Source organism: Charadrius vociferus, unplaced genomic scaffold (assembly GCF_000708025.1).
Source record: "Charadrius vociferus isolate BGI_N301 unplaced genomic scaffold, ASM70802v2 scaffold161, whole genome shotgun sequence".
NCBI classification, from domain to species: Eukaryota; Metazoa; Chordata; class Aves; order Charadriiformes; family Charadriidae; genus Charadrius; species Charadrius vociferus.
Window position 1 is genome coordinate 6,032,322 of NW_009646928.1, and position 20,000 is coordinate 6,052,321.

The following is a 20,000-nucleotide window of genomic DNA, read 5'->3' on the forward strand; positions in this document are numbered from 1 at the left end:
TGGTGGTGCAAATTGCTGAAAACAGTAATGAGTCTGATTAGACTTCATTTCAATTACGACAGCTTGTCTAGCAAAAAAAAACAACAAAAAAACAAAAAAGAAATCTCTCCTTGATGCTTTGGAATCTGGCTACAAGGCATTAGATGGTTTAAAAGGAAAATGCCACCTCTGTGTTTCCTTTCCACAGTTCAGTAATGAATAGAGAGCTGTCCAAGTAGCCGTCCAATTTAACACATTGGAAAACTAGATGGGCAGCATTGGAAGCACAATCCTGTTTTCTTAAAAATTCTACAAAGGCTTTTCAGTTAATATATCTAAATAGGGTCATATTTAGGTTTCCTCTACTTCCCTTGCGTAAGAATATAAAGCCATAAGAAGAGAGAAAATTAAAATGATTCGCTCCTACCTGCTTTGCAGAGGTTATGCATTCCTCTGATTAGTGTGATGCACCCTTCCGTTGTTATCTGTAAATCTATGAGATCTGTAAATCTTTTACTTGCAACCACAAAACTCTCACAGCTTTCACAGTATCTCATAATTCAACCTGTTTATTTTCTTTTTTTACCTTCTAAAAAAAATTTCCAAATTAAAACCCAAGCTTAGTGAATGTGTGTTACTGGTATCAAATACTTCAGTGAATATTTATTAGTTTATGAACTTAATTTTTGATGCTAAGTGTGTTTAACTGTATTAGTGTTAAACTTTCTTTTAAGTCATTCCTGTATGTTACTTACACATTCTGGATGAGAAGAGAAGTGTTAACGGAAAAAAGAATTTAAGATGATAGTTGCTGAATATTTAGTAAAATGTTCCTGTTAATAGCATATAGCATTTTGAATACTAAATTCATGTGGATGCACTTTTATAATGTTATTGAACACAAAATTGGATGGAGAGTTTTGTAACTAAAACCTTGTAATAAAATCTAACTGGAGAAATGACGGAAGAGGGACACACATGGAAGATGCAGTGTTGTTGAAGGTGGTATGTTGGACTGGGGTCTCAGCGTGTGGCTGAAATCAGACTTCTGTCCAGTCAGTTTACAGCAAATTTTAGGAAGGTTCACGTTCGGTAAAGCTTGAAAGCCACCTTATTAGGCATAGAAAATAAATCAGAAACTGAGCTAGTGCAGCAAATAGCAGAACTTTGTCTAGATTTTAATGAAATATTTTCTGTGATGAGTTTTTATTAAACATGTGACACAAAACCCAAATGCTGTTGAACAAAGCATTGTCTGTGTAATTAACAGCTGAATAATTGTTGCCTAAAACCAAAAATCATAAAGTAAAAAGTGAGGCACATTTATCCCCTTCACAATAAATTGTAAACTTCAGTGGTTCTTGTGACTTCAAACCAGAGAAGTGACAGGAGAATCAAGCCCATGAACCTCGGGGCTTAGGAACCTCGTATTGACACCAAAACCCTTTTTTGGCTCCTTTTGTGACGTTACCTTTCTACCTTCTCTTTGAAAGTCTTACAGTTAGCTGTGATATAGCCTATATTTTGCGAGGAAAAGGACTTTCATCAGTGTGCACCATAAAACATCAAGTAAAATAGTGCATTTTTTTGTTGTTTTTTTTTTTTAAATCATACAAACACAAGCGCTATTATTCAGCTATACAAATGTGTGCCTGTAGTGTGCTTTGAGATGCTAATCAGTGGAGCTTGACTTCTGTACCCTGAAGCAAATTTTAAAACTATTTCATCATTAGGTGACTACATATGCAATAACAGTATGGACAGAATTACAGGAAAAATAACACAGTTTATTGTTATTTAAGCTATCAACCGTGCTTAGCTAGTTATTGATATGATCATTGCATGGTTTAGATTTTTGTTGTCTCTTGAAGGCTGTTTACAGAAAAGGCTGAATTTGTGTGATAGCTGCAAAGGAATGTGACATTTTATCAGCTGGGCTGTATCATTTCTTTATGTTTTTAAAGCCAGCGTGTTATTCTCTTCTGCCTCTTGAAATGCCTGTGCACCCTCTCAATGACACACTGCGTGTTTCAGGACATGGCTCAACTTTTCCTGTTGCAGGATGAACTTTGCTCTTTTTGAGAAACAAGAACCAACATATAACACGAGGAGTTAGTTTCTTTTCCTTCCTGCTCTCTCCAGGAATACGGCAAAAATATCAGCATGCACAGAGTTAAATTTCTCAGTTAAGACATTCTCTCTCTGGTGCCTGTGTGTGTGTAAAACATATAAATGTATATGCATATATATATATATAGAGAGAGATTTCTATATTTGTCTATAGAAAATTTGCTGTTCCTCCTCCCCCCATCCCCTGGATAATTTGTCAAGCTAACTGAACAATCTATACGGTTCCTTTCAAATGCTCAGGAAACAATACAGTAAGTCCCAAACCAAGAGCATGCAAAAAATAGGCTATATTCCATTTTTCAGTAGTTAATTCAGATACATTTTATTGAACAAGCAAGAAAGTCTCTTTGGAATTTGTGGAATACAATAATTGAAAGGTTTAAGTGGGGAAAAGATTTAGCTCAGCTTAGTGTTTCTAGGATGTCAGTTCTTTGGTTATGCTTCTGCTTTTAATCTTGTTTCTCTGCTTTGGGGGAGCAGGAAGGAAAGGAAGGGTCAGCTGCTCGCACAGCCAAGCCCGGGAAGGAGCCGTGCCGGAGCTCTGTTTTCCCTAAGAGCGTGATTAGTACAGTCCTGATGACTTAGCTATAAGGTGTTCACTACCTTGGGGAGGAAATCTCGGGTTCCCTGTGATAACATCATCCCTTGCTACAACATTGTCGTGTTGAAATTTAGACGTTGTTGTTTGGGTTTCTTTTTTAATGGAGAGACCAAATAAGTATACAGATTGATAATACAATCCTTTTTCGTGGGATATTCTCTTTGGAAAGACAGCGTATGCCAGCGCTAGCCACTCTGATGCTTATAGTAGAGAGAAATGTGTGTGGGGTGTGTGTCTGGTACGACAGGGAAAAGGGAGAGAGTGGATGAGCTCGGCTAAGAGCTCCCTGCTCTTAATCCTGGGCCACGTCAGGAGCATTCTAAAGCAGTTTATCTTCATATGTCGTCTTGTATACAAGAAACAACACTAAACCCACCAAAACTCATTTCATATGTAGCTTTTTCCACAGCCTTCAGATCAAAGTTATTTTCTTCAGGCTGGACTAAATTATACGCAGGTCCCAGGAGTGAAGGACACTGAATTAATGCACTATGTCACCCAGTCCTGGCTATAGAATATTTTTATCGAAGTGTGAGACACAACATCTCTTTACTATTTCATTAAAAATTAATGTGCAGATTGCCAAAAAGCAAAATGCATAAATAACATAAACAAATTTTGCGAAAGCTTTGTACACTGTGGAGTCATCTTAAGAAGGATTTTTTTTCTTGAGTATCAGATTACTTCTATATATACATTTAATCAGTATTTGTTCTCATTTAGCTAATTAGCAGAGGTACTCTAATCTCAGTAAAGCAACTGTTCCTACCTTTCCTATATTGGTAGGTTTTGGAATAAGCGCTTTAAAAGGAAAGCAGGATTCCTGGTTACTGGCTGGAGCATTGTGTTATTGGCCCATATAAATTTGCTTTTTCCCTCTTGTTTGTTGGGTGTAATGGGTCAAACCTGAGTACAGTTATTTGAAACTTACTGAAATTGATCTTTGCCTTCATATTTGTAAGGCGAATAGGGCTGGTTAGATAAATCTCTGGAATTAACCTTCTCTTGCTATACATAAAGCTATGAAATACATACCTACAGTATGATAACTGAAAACTATATTAAAAATGTAGTGGAATTTATACAGAGTGCTGCTGTTGTTAATTGGAGAGAAATATATTTTAAATGAGTCTTGCTATGTAGTGGTCCTGTGTTTTAGAGCGAGATCATTTTCTAACATTTTGGAACAGCGTGATACAAAAAAATAATTCAGCATCACTTAAATCTCTATTTATTGTGCACCCACTTTGTTCAAATAAAGTATGTCCCTTTATGGCAGTTTTAACCCCATTTATCCTCATGCACAAGTGCTCACCTGTTATTTACTCACATAAGAGAAGGTCGGTACTGCAGAACAAGGGGAGTGCTCTGTTGTGACATAAAGCATACATATTCATTAGCTCTGCTGTCCCTATGGACACGTGTGGTATGTCCTGATGATCTTCATTTGGCAAAAGGAAGTGAGCTTAAGAAGGAAATTGTCTTAATGGATTTAAGATACATTAGAAAAAGGTTTTAAAAATGCTTTCTTTACAGTGAGAAACCAAGCAATAATTCTAAGTGTGAATGAAAAAAATTCCTGTAAAAGGAAACAATTTACTGAATCGTGATTAGCAACAGAAATGGAAAAAATAAAAGAATCCAATATATGAAAATTATAATTTTCAGTTTTGGGTTTTTTTCCTTGAATAGTCTAGGTCAGGATCTGAATGTTCCATACGAGGCTCCCTACTGCTGAAAATTCATTCCTTTTGCCTCTCACTTGCTAAAAAACAAGTTCAGGGTTCTGTGTTTCACCTGCTGCAGTTGATTACGTGAGAAACACAATAAAGCAGTGAGTGTAGTTTATCTACTCTGCTTTTAAGGGTTTGTGTTATGCTCTTTCAAGGTAAATGTGCCTCAAACTCCACTTCTGGAACAGGAACCAAGGAAAAGGCTACTTCTGTTATTTTGTTGGTTAAAAAGATAGTACGCATTTTGCTGTGCTTTTAAAAGCTTCAGTTAGGTTTATTGGAGACTTGAAGTAAGCGCTTCTGTGGGAGCAGTATCATGCTCCAGGTCTAAACTATTTTGCATTTGCAAATATGCATAAATACTTGTGCCAAGTGGCCCAACTCCATATTAATTTATGACTATATTTTACCATGTGAATTCTCAGAATCACTAGAGTTATCCTGCAGTAGTTATATTGATTCTCATGTTTATATAGGCATAAATTGCAGATTATGTAGTATGTCGTATCTTTTAAAAATACATTCTAGCTATAAGCGTGTGTTCAGTGGATTACAAAAAGTGACTTTTTTATGTTATTCTTACTTTTGTTTACAGTTACTGTTCTTCTAAGTATTCTCTCAGAAATTATTATGGTCTCATTCATTTGGCACTGACAAAATATGCTAGTTCCTTTAAAGGCATGGTACTCTTCAGTGGTACTTGACAGAAACACCTTAAAAATGTAAAGCCTGGGAAGAGGAAGCAAAGCTTCATAACAGGTTAAAAGAAAACTCATTGCAATTATTCTCTTCGTTAGTGTGTTTTTCAGTCGGTTTAGAAAAGTTTTTTGAGCAAATGAGCACAGTGAGGGCCAACTGATATAGTAAAATATTTTAAAGATAAACTACAATTAATCACTAATATGACCAATTCTCTATATAGAAGGGTTCTGAGGCATGCATAAATGATTTTACTTATGGTACGCAATGATAGTGCATCAATATGATGACGCTGCAAGGATGGAGCACTGAACCGCGAATGTTTTTGCGCTTGAGGACCACTGCCGCAGAGAAACCGATACCTCCGAGGTGGGCAGCACCCTGGGAGGTCCCGTGTGGTGCCTCAGTAATCGCTACGGTCCCTATCATCCACGGCTGTGGGCTGCTGCTTGGTTGGCCTATGGATCCAACCTGCTTCTGCTGGCAAAACATGATAGTATCATCTCTGGACCTAGTTTCTCTTTGCTTGCTTGACTGTTATTTCTCCCTCTTTCTGTTCACAAGGCCTTTGAAGCTGATGGGTCCGCTAAAGGCCGTTTAGCCAGAAATGTCTTTGTGACTATCAAAGGCGCTGCTTTATGTAAATGGTAAGGGAGGGGGCTCGGAGGGAGAGAACTCATTTGCTGTAAATGTATTGCAATTTGCTGTTGTGAGGTGTGAAAGTGTGATTTAAAAGGAATAATCATTTGACAGTATTTAAATTAGATAATTGGGATGTATTAGTTTGAGATTCCATGTCTCGAATTTCATTTTTAACTAGTCCAGGCTCTCCTAAAATCTGTTGCGGTTTTCTTACTGCTTTTATCCTTAAGTGCTGTTGACATATATGTGATCCTCAATATTACTTGTGATTTAAGTGTTTTGTTTTAAAGATTGAAATGTTTTCACTATCCCTGCTAGATGGGAATCATATTGTAAACACCCTGCCAACAGCTTGCTCCCACTGATGCGCATGGCACGCATAGGCTATGGATAATAAGAGGAAGAACAGATCCCTATCAAGAAAATGCTGAGAGCACTTTCCAGGCCTGTTTTCATGGGTTTGTGACTGTCACTTATTGAAAAATGCTTCCAAAGTTGGGCCCGTATGGCTGGGCAGCTCAGTTGGAGGCTCTTCCTCCCACCAAATCCTTTGACGTCAAAGGAGTTCCTCATGGACTGGAGCAGAGGTCTTCACTGAGTAATTAGAAAATAAATGTGGGAATCATTTTCTTTCCTTTTTTTTTTTTTTCCTGCAAAACATAATTAGCTCAATCCACTCTTCAAAATCCCTCCTGTTTCCAATTAAGAGAGATCAGTTGCACTATCTTCAAACAGCTGAAATTATGCTTATTAATAAAAAATGGAGTGTAAAAGAAATGTTTTATCTTGAATTAATTTTTATTATTATGGGACAGTATACAGTCTTACAAAATATTATCAGATTTAGTACAAACCCAGGGAGTGGTGTGTCCTACATCTCGAACAGCGGTTACAGCATGACTCATTTATTCAGCTCTGTCCCATGCTTAAGAAGGATTTTAAAATGTGGATTTAGGGCCTGATCCTCAAGGTACTAACACCTTCTGCTCTCACTGAAGTATGAGGTTTGAGGAGTCCTGGCACATTCCCCAGTGAAGTCAATAGCTGTTTTGGCAGAGCTGATCTCCGCATGTCCACAAGAAGCAATCCCTTGGATAAAATCATTATGGTCCATGGTGTAAATACTCAAAGTCTTGAATAATTGGAGACAAGGCTGAGAGTAGCAGTTCAGTGCGCAGGGACAGATTTTGGAGTCTTTGGCTAAATGTGTAAGCAATCCAAAGTGATGAAGTTCACATCCACTTGCAAGTCTAGAAGGAAGAGAGTTGGTGGTACTCAGAGCTGTGGTTTTGGAATTGTTTCCTACCTTGCAACAGTGTGCTCCTACGAGTCTGTTATGGTCAGTTATCAGAAGCATCTCATTTACTTTTTTGCACCTGGTACGGTCTACCCCTTTTCAACAGTGCATTAAGCAGTTGCTCAGATCATATTAAACCACATGCCTGAAGTTAAGAACCTGCCTGAGCTACTGATATTTACAAGTTAACCTGCAGACCCGTGCTAGATGGCACCTAAGGCACTGCAGGGATGAGCAGGGCAGGAACAGAGAGACCACAACAGAAGAATTATTTTCTTTTGCCTCAGGTATGTTGAAGGAACAGTTGGAGGCCCCTGATCCAAACTGAAACTTTGGTAGCTGGTTGGGAAGGTTGGTGTGCTGCCCTGTTTTTAGTTCCTCACGCACAGTAGCTCGGTGTCATTTAGGTTTTGTTCCCCGCATCTCTGGAAGTGCAATGCAACCTCTGCCGGTACCTTCAGAAAATCACAGCTGCATATGATTTAATTTTAACTTGACTATGGTATTATGGTGAATAGATGGGAGGTTTACTAAAGTCCCAGTGTCCTTTGTCTAAAGCAGATCACTGGGAACCAAGCTGGTTAGTTGGAAGGTGATTGTCATTGTTTGGACTTGTCCATGGGACACCATAAATCCTTTGTTGTGTTTTCACCCAGTGTGGTCCTAGCTAGTATTTCTGGACTTTTCCATGCCTCATTTGAGCAGAAATTCTTCCATTTAAATTGAAAGGAAAGGCTAGCTATTTATTTTTATCTTCTGTAACGGATATAATCCTGTAAGGGGCTGAGCAGTTTGACCTGATACTGAGGGTACCAGCAGAGGAGGGTTCTTTGTATGCACAAACTCTCTCAAGCTCCCAGCAGGATCAGGCCCTGATGGACATCCAGGATGTGTAGAACATTGCTTTTTCCTTTTTGCATTCAGATTACAATGTTATTTTTTCATAAACCTGCCATTCTTTCTTTTTTTTGTTTTGTTTATTTTAATTCATCAATCCGAATATGTAAGTCTATCTCTGCCATATGGAATTATTGAATGTGAAACTGATGAAGTATTATGTATTAGATTTTACATTTTCAGGCAAAGTGGACAAAATTAGAAGGGGGAAAATGGTCAAACACTTGCTTCAAAGTAATTGAATAATGAAATTGTTGACTTCAATTACTTTAAATGTAATGCAGATAGATCCAACTGGAAGAATTATGGAAGAGGGATGCATAGCAGGGCTGTCAGGACAAGGAAAAATAGATACTGCTAAAAAAGCCTACACTGCCTCTCCTATAGAATGTATTAAATTTATCTTAAAAGCAATTCTCTGATAAGTACATACCTGTACTTAAAGAAGAGAATCCTTTCCTTTTGCCTTCTACAGCCCATACCAGCACAGTTTACACAGTTCAAAAATGTCGATAGCTCAGAGGATTCCTAAGTTAGCAAAGATTTTTTTTAAAAATACATTCAGCTTGCATTGCTTCTGGATTTTCAGTAAGTTATTAAACAAATACACTATCTGCAGGTCTGCGGTTTATGTCAGAGCTTAAATTACTCTTAAAAAAAAAATGCAACCTCTAAATAAGCCCTTATTTACCTGATTTTAGATGGTTATATCAGCATTTGGATTCCTAACAAAAGAAATGCAGGAAGGTGTATCAGCTCAAGGAAAAAGCAACTAATAAAATACATTTTAAAATATGGAGAGGAAGTGGCTGCAAATGTTAAGCAATTGGGGGTGGTGGTGTGTTTGCATAATTAAAAGAAACTAAATCATCTTTTTTTTTCCTCCCAAATCAGACATTTGACTTTTGTCAAAAGAATTATTGAAGTATTAACAAACGGAGTCAAACTTAGCAGAAGTTTGCTGTTTTTTCGATTAATATAAAATTGAGGAAATGGCTCTTTGTGCCCCCCAGTCCAGACCATTCCAGTGGGCTCCATGTAAATACAGATTTCTTCACTGCATACTAATGCAAAAAATATGCTTATGGTTAACTATTAACCTATGCTTCCAAATAACACTAATGATTGCAATGTGCTGGAATAAATGCTCATGTTTCATGGGATGAGAACAGTCCTGTTCTCTTAAGCTTATCTAATCAAAGCCTAATCCTGCCTTTACAGCCTTTGTTAAATGCATTGGTATTTAATATGCATCAATAAATAAACTTTCAATTATTGTGCAGTGAGCATATCCAAAGATAGCATGACAATGTGAAACTACTGGTCTATCTAGCAATTATTCCAAATAAAGGATGCTGATGATGTGATTTCCCCCCTCCTCTTATAACGGATAATTCAGATTTTCTGACATTCTTTTGCAGCCTCATAATAAAGAAAATAAATTAATCTATACATATAAAATTCAAAGAATTTAATTTTTACACCATCTAAATTCATCTCCCCATGGTGAGTAGAAATAGAATTATTTTATTTTAAAAGCCCATGATCCATTCTAAATAAAAAAAAACAATCAATGAATTTTTTAAAGTATTTGCGAAAGGTATTTTGACAAGCTTGCTAAGTGGGTAGTCTGTGATATATGTTCGTGTGCTCTGACCTAGTGCATTCTTTTATCTCTTTAAGTTGAATAGTCTTCCTTTTACAAGCTATTAAAGACAATGTGCCAAAAGCATATTCATTAACTACAGTACAAGTACCAGCCCAGCCAGATTCTCTGCTCCATCCATGCCTATTTTACCTTCTTTTTCAAAAGTTTCACTGCTGCTTTAGTTCATTCTTTGCAAAGGGTCTTTCTCATGGCATCTGTTTGTTAGTATCTAGTGAAGCTTCAATCTACTCAAGTTCTTCTGCATCTCTGTAACAGAAGATTTCAGTGTTTTGGTAACCTTATAAGCCCAATATTGTAGAACACAGATAGGTTTTGTTTGGCTTTTTTTTTAATAGGAGTAATGAACTTCTATGTCTGTTAGCCAGTTCTACGTTACAGGAACATTAATACTCTTTCCTTTTAAAAAGCTTGAAGTAAATCCCATGACACCAGAAGAATTTTAGATACTGATTACTTGCAATTGGCTCTTGGTGATTTGCTCTTCAGATTTCTGGCTGAATTTAACAAGATATGATTTCTGAACAGCTTCTGGTAGTTTCTCATTAAAATTGCATTTTTTTCATATGAGCATGATTTCTAGAATTTCACCGGATTTCATTTACCCCCTCTGAAAGGCAGTGGTTGAAACATCAGAAACAATTAGCAAAAAAGATTATATTAATGCTAAATGAAAGAAATAAATCTGCCAAAAATTCAGTCTCAAGGCTGCATTTGTCAAAAGCACTTCTCTGAATTAACTTTTATAGGATAACTGTATAATTGTTAACAGACATTTTTCTCAAGTTGTCAAAGTGTTTGAAAAATGAGAGAGAAAGAGAAAGCTCGGGGAAAAAAAAATCCACAAGTAATCAATGGCATGCTCACATGGACTGAGATTTGCAGTACTTGTACTAATAAAATACAAAGCTCAATTAGAGGTACTTTGCAGTTTTCAGGCTAAATTTAAATGATTTGGTGATTTGCGAATACATGAATCCAAAAATAAAAATGAAGAATCCAAATGCAAATGAGTGCAACTGCAATGAAATATAATTGCAAATGAATCTGTTGCTTTATTCATTTATTGTGTAATTACTGCAATCCTTCCCACCTTGTTTTCAGTATTTCTTAATCATTAAGTCGGAAGCATGACAGCAGTGCCAGCCCTGGCATGATTCTCTTTGACTAAAACCTTGTAAATTAACACAATTAGCACAGCATCATCCTGCTAATTAACTTCCAGTGTCTGGTGCAGTGGTTTTGCAAACAAGGAAGAGGGAGTCAGAAGGGAATAAACATGCCATTCTGTTACCAAACTGTGTGCTGTGTTAGGTTTAGCTCAGCGAGGCTAAGCTGGCCATGTCAGATGCCAGAGTCAGGCAATGAAGAGCTAAAGGGGTTGGGGAGAAAAACAGGAGGGGGTAGAAGCTGTCAAAATAGACTGCGGTAATTCAGAGGGGAGCTGGTGCCACAGATGCTTCATTTCGACTAGGCCTGCTCCTTATCAGGGAATCTGTGCCAGAGGGCACAAGACTCTTTGCAAAAATCACTTTTGGTAATACGAGAGAGATTAAGGAGGTCTATTTGATACAGCTGTACAAAAAATCAGCGATGTGTCTGCCGTGCATAGGTACACGTTGGAGGGGGTTATCTTAACGCTTGTAAATTGCCTTTACTATGTGGAGTGGATTACGGGAAGGGGGGGACAATTCACATCACGTTATTTGCAAGATTAATTGCTTTAAAATGACATTTGCATTTTTTTTCTTTTATTGATAGGTGTTGGTTTGTTTTTTTTTTTATAGCCAGCTGTGGAACCCACAGAACTTTTAGGAACTTGGCTTTATTTCTTTTTCCTTTTCTTCATCTTTTTTTTTCTTTTTTTTTTTTTAAACCCTCTTTCTTTGTACCCTGGAGGCTTGGGGGGGCGGGGGGGGGGAGAGCAAGCAAGGAGACCGACAGACAAGTCATGCTTGTTTTTTTTCCAGAGCCTCAACAACAGAACTGAGAGGCAGAAAGGAGCCAGTTGTAATTCATACCGAGTTGTAGGCTTTGTGTGATGAAAGCGACGGAGCGCTGCCTGGGAGATTGCTTTGCTGCACTCCACGAAGCAGATTTGAAACTGTCGTGGACCACTTTAGATGAGAGTTGGATTATGGAATGACCTGCTATGTCTGTGTCATATTGTTCTGCGCAGGGTGCATTATACTGTGCTAACTAGGTGTTCAGTACCAAATAAGAGAGGTATCCTAGATGTGATCTGTCAGCTGTGTCTCATATTTTTATATTGGTTAAAATATAAAACTGAAACAGTGATGAGAGAGGACAGAGCAGTTGGATGCCTTGTAAACAATAAATCTGCACTCAGAGTATTTAAAAGGCACTGAGTCTTATTTAATTACTTTGAGAAATCTGGCATTACCTATATTTCCTAAAGCAACAAATAACCCCCTACTGAATCGACAAAAAATGTGGCTCCATGTGTATGTGCCTACAATAAACCAGGCAGTTTATACGGCTTCATAAGGGCATCGCATTTTCTTTCCTTAAGGATTTGTGGTGTTAAGTACAGTGTTTTGGAAAGCTGAAGAAGTTCGCAGACAGCACGTTTGAGGACTCATTTAAAAGCATCCGAAAAAGGCCGAGCTCGCTGTTAACTTTGTTTTTTCCTGCCGCCCTAGGCTTGAAGATGCAGTGGACGCCGGAGCATGCCCAGTGGCCAGAACAGCACTTTGATATCACTTCGACCACCCGGTCCCCTGCCCACAAGGTGGAAGCCTACCGGGGGCACCTGCAGCGCACCTACCAGTACGCCTGGGCCAACGACGACATCTCAGCTCTGACTGCCTCCAATCTTCTGAAAAAGTATGCAGAAAAATACTCTGGTATTTTGGAAGGTCCGGCCGAGCGGCCCATTCTCAGCAATTACTCTGAAGCTCCCTCGGGGCTGGTGAACGGCCGGAAGAATGAAAGCGAGCCCTGGCAGCCATCGCTGAACTCCGAAAGCGTGTACCCCATGAACTGTGTCCCAGACGTTATCACCGCCAGCAAAGCTGGGGTAAGTGCAGCCCTCCCTCCCGCAGACGTCTCGGCCAGCATCGGGAGCTCTCCTGGGGTGGCCAGTAACCTGGCTGAACCCAGTTACTCCAGCAGCACCTGCGGAAGTCACACCGTTCCCAGTCTTCATTCAGGGCTCCCATCTCAGGAATACGCCGCAGGATACAATGGCTCGTACTTGCATACCAGTTACAGCGGCCAGCCAGCACCTGCACTTCCATCCCCTCATCCATCCCCCCTGCATAGCTCGGGACTTTTACAGCCCCCACCGCCGCCGCCACCACCAGCCCTCGTCCCTGGCTACAACGGGACCTCTAACCTCTCCAGTTACAGCTACCCTTCTGCCAGTTATCCTCCTCAAACCGCTGTTGGCCCTGGGTACAGCCCTGGGGGTGCCCCACCACCCTCGGCGTACCTGCCTTCAGGAATCCCTGCTCCGACCCCTCTGCCCCCGACCACCGTCCCCAGCTACTCCTACCAGGGCCACGGTCTGACACCCATCGCGCCATCCGCCCTGACAAACAGTTCAGCCAGCTCTCTCAAAAGGAAAGCTTTCTACATGGCAGGGCAAGGAGAAATGGACTCCAGTTATGGAAATTACAGCTATGGCCAACAGAGATCTACACAGAGTCCCATGTATCGAATGCCCGACAACAGCATTTCAAATGCAAACAGGGGGAATGGTTTTGACAGAAGTGCTGAAACATCATCCTTAGCATTTAAGCCAACAAAGCAGCTAATGTCCTCTGAACAGCAAAGGAAATTCAGCAGCCAGTCCAGTAGGGCTCTAACACCCCCATCCTATAGTACTGCTAAAAACTCACTGGGTTCGAGATCAAGTGACTCGTTTGGGAAGTACACCTCCCCAGTAATGAACGAGCACGGTGACGAGCACAGGCAGCTCCTCCCTCACCCAATGCAAGGCCCGGGACTTCGTGCAGCTACCTCATCCAACCACTCTGTGGACGAGCAACTGAAGAATACTGACACACACCTCATTGACCTTGTCACCAATGAGATTATCAACCAAGGACCTCCCGTGGACTGGAGCGACATCGCTGGCCTAGATCTAGTAAAGGCCGTCATTAAGGAGGAGGTTTTATGGCCAGTATTGAGGTCAGATGCATTCAATGGACTGACTGCTCTACCTCGGAGCATCCTTTTGTTTGGACCTCGGGGAACAGGCAAAACATTAATGGGCAGATGTATAGCTAGTCAGCTGGGGGCCACGTTTTTCAAAATCACCGGCTCTGGCCTTGTCACAAAGTGGTTAGGGGAAGGCGAAAAAATTGTCCATGCCTCCTTCCTCGTGGCAAGGTGTCGCCAACCCTCAGTGATTTTTGTTAGTGACATTGATATGCTCCTTTCCTCTCAAGTGAGTGAAGAACACAGTCCAGTAAGTCGGATGAGAACCGAGTTCCTTATGCAGCTGGACACTGTACTGACTTCTGCTGAGGACCAAATAGTAGTAATTTGCGCCACGAGTAAACCGGAAGAAATTGATGAATCTCTTCGAAGGTACTTCATGAAACGACTTTTAATCCCACTTCCTGACAGCACAGCGAGGCACCAGATAATAGTACAACTGCTCTCACAGCACAATTACTGTCTCAATGACAAGGAGGTTGCACTGCTTGTCCAGCGCACAGAAGGCTTTTCTGGACTTGATGTGGCTCACTTGTGTCAGGAAGCCGTGGTGGGCCCACTCCACGCCATGCCAGCCACAGACCTTTCAGCCATTATGCCCAGCCAGTTGAGGCCAGTTACATATCAAGACTTTGAAAATGCTTTCTGCAAGATACAGCCTAGCATATCTCAAAAAGAGCTTGATACATATGTTGAATGGAACAAAATGTTTGGTTGCAGCCAGTGATACTACTAAAAAAAACCACAAATGTAATGAATGTTGGCACACACAGAACCTACTACATAGGGTAGAGAACCCTTTTCAGTAGTGTTAAAATTGCAAAGGGTACTGGGAAGACTACAATTTACCTTGCCTCTAAAGAGTCAGGGTAGACTTGAAGGAAAAGTGCATCAAACAAGAGCTGCTGATCTGAAAAAGCCACACATGACAGAAAGCGCATGTTGATGCTCAGTTCTGTTCAAGCTAGACAATACTCACCAAGGAGCAAGGTGCAAGTGGGTTGATTTCAGAAGGACATGAACCCTGTGTGTTGATTCCATTCTGCTGTTCTTGAGATTTAGTTGCTGTCAAGTGCCTGAAGTGGTGCTTTATTTTTTTGTTTGCCTCACAATTACATTGGTGGCATGTGCTAATATAAAGAGCTTTAACTTCAAACATTATTGGACTAAAGAGATGAACGGTTGTGTTGCGACAGAGAACCAGATTTTTGCTATTCTAAGAGCAACAGTATTCCTCAAATCCTGTCTGTTCTGCGGTGTTAAACTAAGAACAGGTAAAACAGGGTAATGGTAATCTGGACCTTAATTTCTGCAGTTCATTTCTTTTAATGTTCTGTCTGCAAAAACTCAGGAAAGTGATTGTGATTTGTACAGTACCTCAAAGGAATGTGTTGAAAGCACTATGTACTGCTGAGAGTTATAGGCTAGGCTTCAATGTTACTTTATATTAAATATGTATGTTTACCTCAACAATTGGAAAATGGCAAGGAAAATTACTTTGAATGTATCCAGGAAAAAACTAAAGTGTGATATGACTGAAGCTTTACAGTTTTTAAAAATAGAAACAGAAGGCTTTCCCAGTGTTCAGAAATGGTTCTTTTGCCAATTTGTCAGATCAAACCAGAGCAGAACGATTTTTCTCGTTGGTAAACTGTAAGAATTTTCAGCATATTGCTCCTTGATAATTACGTGATACAGTCTTTCGAAGGTGCATAGATGAAAAAAGAGCCACTTAATCGGTTTACATTAGCATCCGAAACAGTCAAACGTAAGATTTGGTAGGACTCCAAGAGGCAAATTACCTTAAGCTGTGACTGCCGGCCTTTGTTGCGCGGCTCTAGTCCTAGTTTTGAGGTTATTTTGGTGAAGCTGTAAGGAGGGGGATCAGTGTAGGTCGCTGGCAGAGCTATGGGTTGCAGAGCTGTTTATAGCAACGCAGTGGACTGTGACCAAACAAACAGTACCAATAACAAAGCAAAACTGAACCCTCAAAGTACATTTATTTCCCTTCCCAAACTGTAAAGTTGAGTTTTTGTTGTGTACGTACGGCTCCATTGTCCTTAATGCAATCTTCATTCAGCATCCATTAGAAATCTTCCAGGCTGGAGTGTGCCCACCATTATTTCTACCTCAGTTTTGTTACATTTCTCTTGGAAAGCAAAGTAAGAAATAGGGCAAAAACCACCACCAACACAAAAGTCAGATTACATTAGGAATGCGAACCTGCTAAACTAGTTTCAGAGAGCTGCTGTTTTTTCCCCTGAAGTCAAGTTTTTCTCTCTGTTAGTGCTCTTTACCCCCCTTTTTCCTCCCCCCAACATACGTGCTCTGGTGTCTTCCTGCTGGAAAGACTAGCTGGCATGTGTGGCATTTTGCTCAGTTCTCCCCCCGCCCCCCCACCTTTCTTTTTATCCTTTAATGCTTTCCCTGCAACTCTTCTGGTGACAGCTGACTGATGTTGGGTAATGTCTCTGAGCAGGAGCAGTGCATGTTGCAGCTGCCCAAAGCCTCTGCCATCACATGAACAAAACAGCCTTGCTTTTTTGAATGTATTTTTCTGTTTGTTTACTTTAAAGAGACAGTAACAAAACTGTTGCAAAGCACTGGCATTTAATGTGTCTGTTAAGTAATGTACATTCAAAACCATTAAATAAATGCACTGAAAAGCCCCAAGAAGAGAGATACCAATCTGTTACTAGATCATGTTTGTCTTCTCAAAAATTGTACAGACTTTGTCCATTTTGTTAAATCAATGGAGACATTTAGCATTCAGAAAGCTAATGAGGGATTTTGTGATATTGCTGGAAATTGATGACTCTTGATTATTACTTTCCTTTATTTTTCTTTCAAGATATATATATATATTTAGATAGAACGTGCTAAAACCAGAGCAAATAAACCAAAATCTAATTTAAGATGGATTCCTGGCAAACATTTTGTCTATCTAAAACTTTATGTTTTAAGCATAAAAGTATCATTTTAAAACAGTGCCTTTCATTAAGGATATAGAAAGTAAGACTTAAGTACATCACCTGCTTTTCTTTTTTTTTTCTTTTTTTCTTTTTCCTTTCAACAACAATTACAGTCTATGGTCCTTGTTATGACCCAGTCTTTCTGCTTCCCCAAACCTCCGCAGGCTGCTTCTTCACCCTGGTCATTCCACCATCCTCATATTTGGGAGATCCTGATGTCCCCATTAGCTGCAGGTTCACGCTGATCACACTGGCAAGTATGCTATTGCAGATCGCTGACCCAATTTCTGTCTTAGACATTGCCTTTCATATCTGCCATTGAGCTGTGCTCATTTGAAAGGCTCAGGCAAGTTTTGATAAACCAACTCTTGTTAACTGTTTCTCCTAACCACACTCTTAACAGATTTATTTTTTGCAGCTGGTAAAGTGAAAGCTACCCACTAGCGTGGGGGTTTTTTCCTCTTTTTATCCAGTAGCAAAACCAAAAGCAAACAAAATTGTAGATGGTCCCTTTGGCTTCCAGCTTTAAATCACTCTCTTTAAAAAGTCACTCTGGGAAATGGATTTTTCAAATGTTAACCAAAGTGAGAAGCAGGCAGGAACTGAGATGGTGTGACAATGCAGGTTCCACACACATGTGCGTACACGCTTATGCTCGTTCTCTCCAGGGCTCGATTCAGCTTTGGGTCAACAGAAGCAGAAAACTGCACTCCTGTCACAGCATCTGCAAGGAGAGGAAGATGGAGCTAGATTCTTACCCAACTCTTTCCTTACCAGCGGCTGTCTTTGGCATCGTTCTGGGAGGGTGCCTGTTGAGTTTGGTGAGAGCTTGGCCAGGTAGCGTTAACAGCGGGCACCTCAGCCCTTCTCCAAATGGTTTCTGGCCACTCCTTTGATGGAATTTCCCCCAGTTTGGTGGGGCTGAGCTGGCTGAACACCCTGCCCTGCCCTGTCCTGTCCTTCTTATTGTTTTCCTCCCTCCTCCCACATTCAGCCCATTTTCTCCCCGGTAAGTAGGCTTTGGCACGCTGCTGGTCCTTCACCCCTCTCAGCAGCCTTCTTGTCAAGGAGTGTCCAGGAATGGCTGAAGCACGATCCTGAACTTGAGTGGGTCCCAAAGGTTAGGATTGTTTTTGAGAAGAGAGACAAAATATGTTCTAATGGTGTCTTCGGGATGACATATTTGCTGGCCTTTGACATACCCGTGGTAGAAAGCCACTTGCTGTCTTTTAGGATTAGGCAAAGCTGGGGGCTGCTGCCCAGAAATGGCAAAGTGGTTGGCTGGGGCTTCCTGGCTGCTGGCACAGCCCTCGATTTTTAAGGAGCCTGAAATGGTTAAAGAACATCTGCTGTGTCAGCCTATCACTGCAGATACTTTACGTCTTATTTTTTTGTGTGGATCCCATTCTGCATCAGCTCATTTTCTTCCTTGTACCTTCAGTAACAATTCCTACGGCAACAAAAGTAGAATAAATTGGAGGAATATTTCTGCAAGCTGAAGGATCAATATCAATTCGAGGCGGAGTTCATAATGACCTTATGTGAGACAGAAATGGAAATACTCTATACTTCTGGCATGTTTCTCTCCAAAATATTTAGAACATTAGTGACAATATAGAAAAGTTTGCTGACTGAGCTGATCAATGGAATGTGAAGGCAGTTTACTTTAAGGCTATTTACTTTCACATGGATTATTTATCTATTAGTCAGTTTGTATTCTACTCAAATGTAGATAGATGGGCAGAATGTTTTCTTGAGCATCACAAACCTACCAAGGGGAAAATCAACCATCTGACTGAAATACATTGGCCAAACGTCATCTGGGTGTCTTTACCAGCTATTTGGAGGCTGTGCTCTGTAAAATGGTACAAGGTCATATTTAGGTGGTTTTTCACAGGATGTTTCTTTAGGGGGTCATCTAGTCAAAAAGATCCAAATCAATTCCTGCATCAAGATGTTCACATATTGAAAGCAAATTTGGGGATCTGACCAGGGTTTTCACTGTCTGCAAATGCGTACAACTTCAGGTAAAGGGCTGCTCTTATAACCCCCTGTGTTTTTCTCTGAAGCACTCCATCACGAGGGAGAGTGCATTACTTAGATCTGAAGGATACACTTTGTCACAAAACGAGGCCGCCAAAAGTTGTAGGGCCTCCTACCCTTTCACTTACACCAATGTGAAGGTGGTATAACCTTGTTGACTTAAAGGAATTACTCCTGATTTCTGCCCTTGTTGAAAAGTCATCCCTCCAATGTATAATAATCTATGTCTGTTGGTTTTCATCATCAGCTCTGAAAGCTAACCTTGTCCTCACAGCTAACTCCTTTCCATCTTGTATGTGTGCATGTGTGTATATAATATTTATATGTGCATACACACCATGTCCAAACAATAGCTTTGTCTCTTTACTTAAAAAAAAAAAAAAAGTAATTTAATCATCTGCAAATTTATATGAAGCACATTAGTAAACATGGAGATACTAGTATTTCAGAATTCAAAAAAAGCCCAGCTGTGCTGGTGACTAACCAATACATGAACTGAAGCTCACACTCTGCAAGGACCTTTGGTTGACATTCGATTTTGAACCTGCCAGATGCATTTTTGTGAACCAGGGATACTGCATCTTTAATGAACAAGTCTCTTCTCTTTCCCCTGTTTTTAAATACAACACAAGCAGTGTAGCACTAGGCACTGCAATTGTCAAAGACAATTAGACTGAAAGCAGGAAAATTTCACCTCCCTGTCTCAGTGATATGTAGAATGTCGGCAGTATGGGTCAGCCTTGCCACAGAGTTGTGTGAGAATATATGAATCAGTCCTATAGAATGTTAAATATTTATAAAATGGTTCTGTACTACACCAAGGTTGGGAGCACATTCATTCCTTCTTGTTGTTTTATAATAGAAAAAGAAGCAAAAGTTTGTTTCCGAACCTAAACTTTGTGTGGTTCTTTTTTCTTTTTTTTTCTTTTTGTTTCGTTTTTGTTCTCGTGGTTTATATGCGGTTGCTAGAGGCTTTTCATTTCCTTTTTAAAAATATTTTTCATCAGATGTGCGTTCAGACATTTGTTCTTTAAAACCATTTCTACCTCATTGCTACATATTGTACATGTAGTATTTATTTGTTGTCTTTTTTTGAATGTCATGCATTTCGTAAGAAAAAGACTTGTCCTTGAACTTGAACAGTCTACCTCAGAAA

At 40.0% G+C, this 20,000-nt stretch overlaps 1 protein-coding gene and 1 long non-coding RNA gene across 2 annotated transcripts in view; both read left to right on the forward strand.

The window, feature by feature from the left end:
- The window catches only part of LOC104294920, a 116,278-nt gene that overhangs the window by 84,759 nt on the left and 11,519 nt on the right, over window positions 1-20,000 (forward strand). The window lies entirely within an intron of this gene.
- FIGN (fidgetin) lies at window positions 12,316-15,956 on the forward strand. Its single transcript, XM_009894612.1, has one exon. It carries the CDS (start codon window positions 12,316-12,318, stop codon window positions 14,554-14,556), a length of 2,241 nt encoding a protein of 746 aa, XP_009892914.1. The 3' UTR covers window positions 14,557-15,956.

Excerpts from the sequence above, each read along its gene's own strand:
- FIGN (XM_009894612.1), top strand. The coding sequence starts at position 12,316 with ATGCAGTGGACGCCGGAGCATGCCCAGTGGCCAGAACAGCACTTTGAT.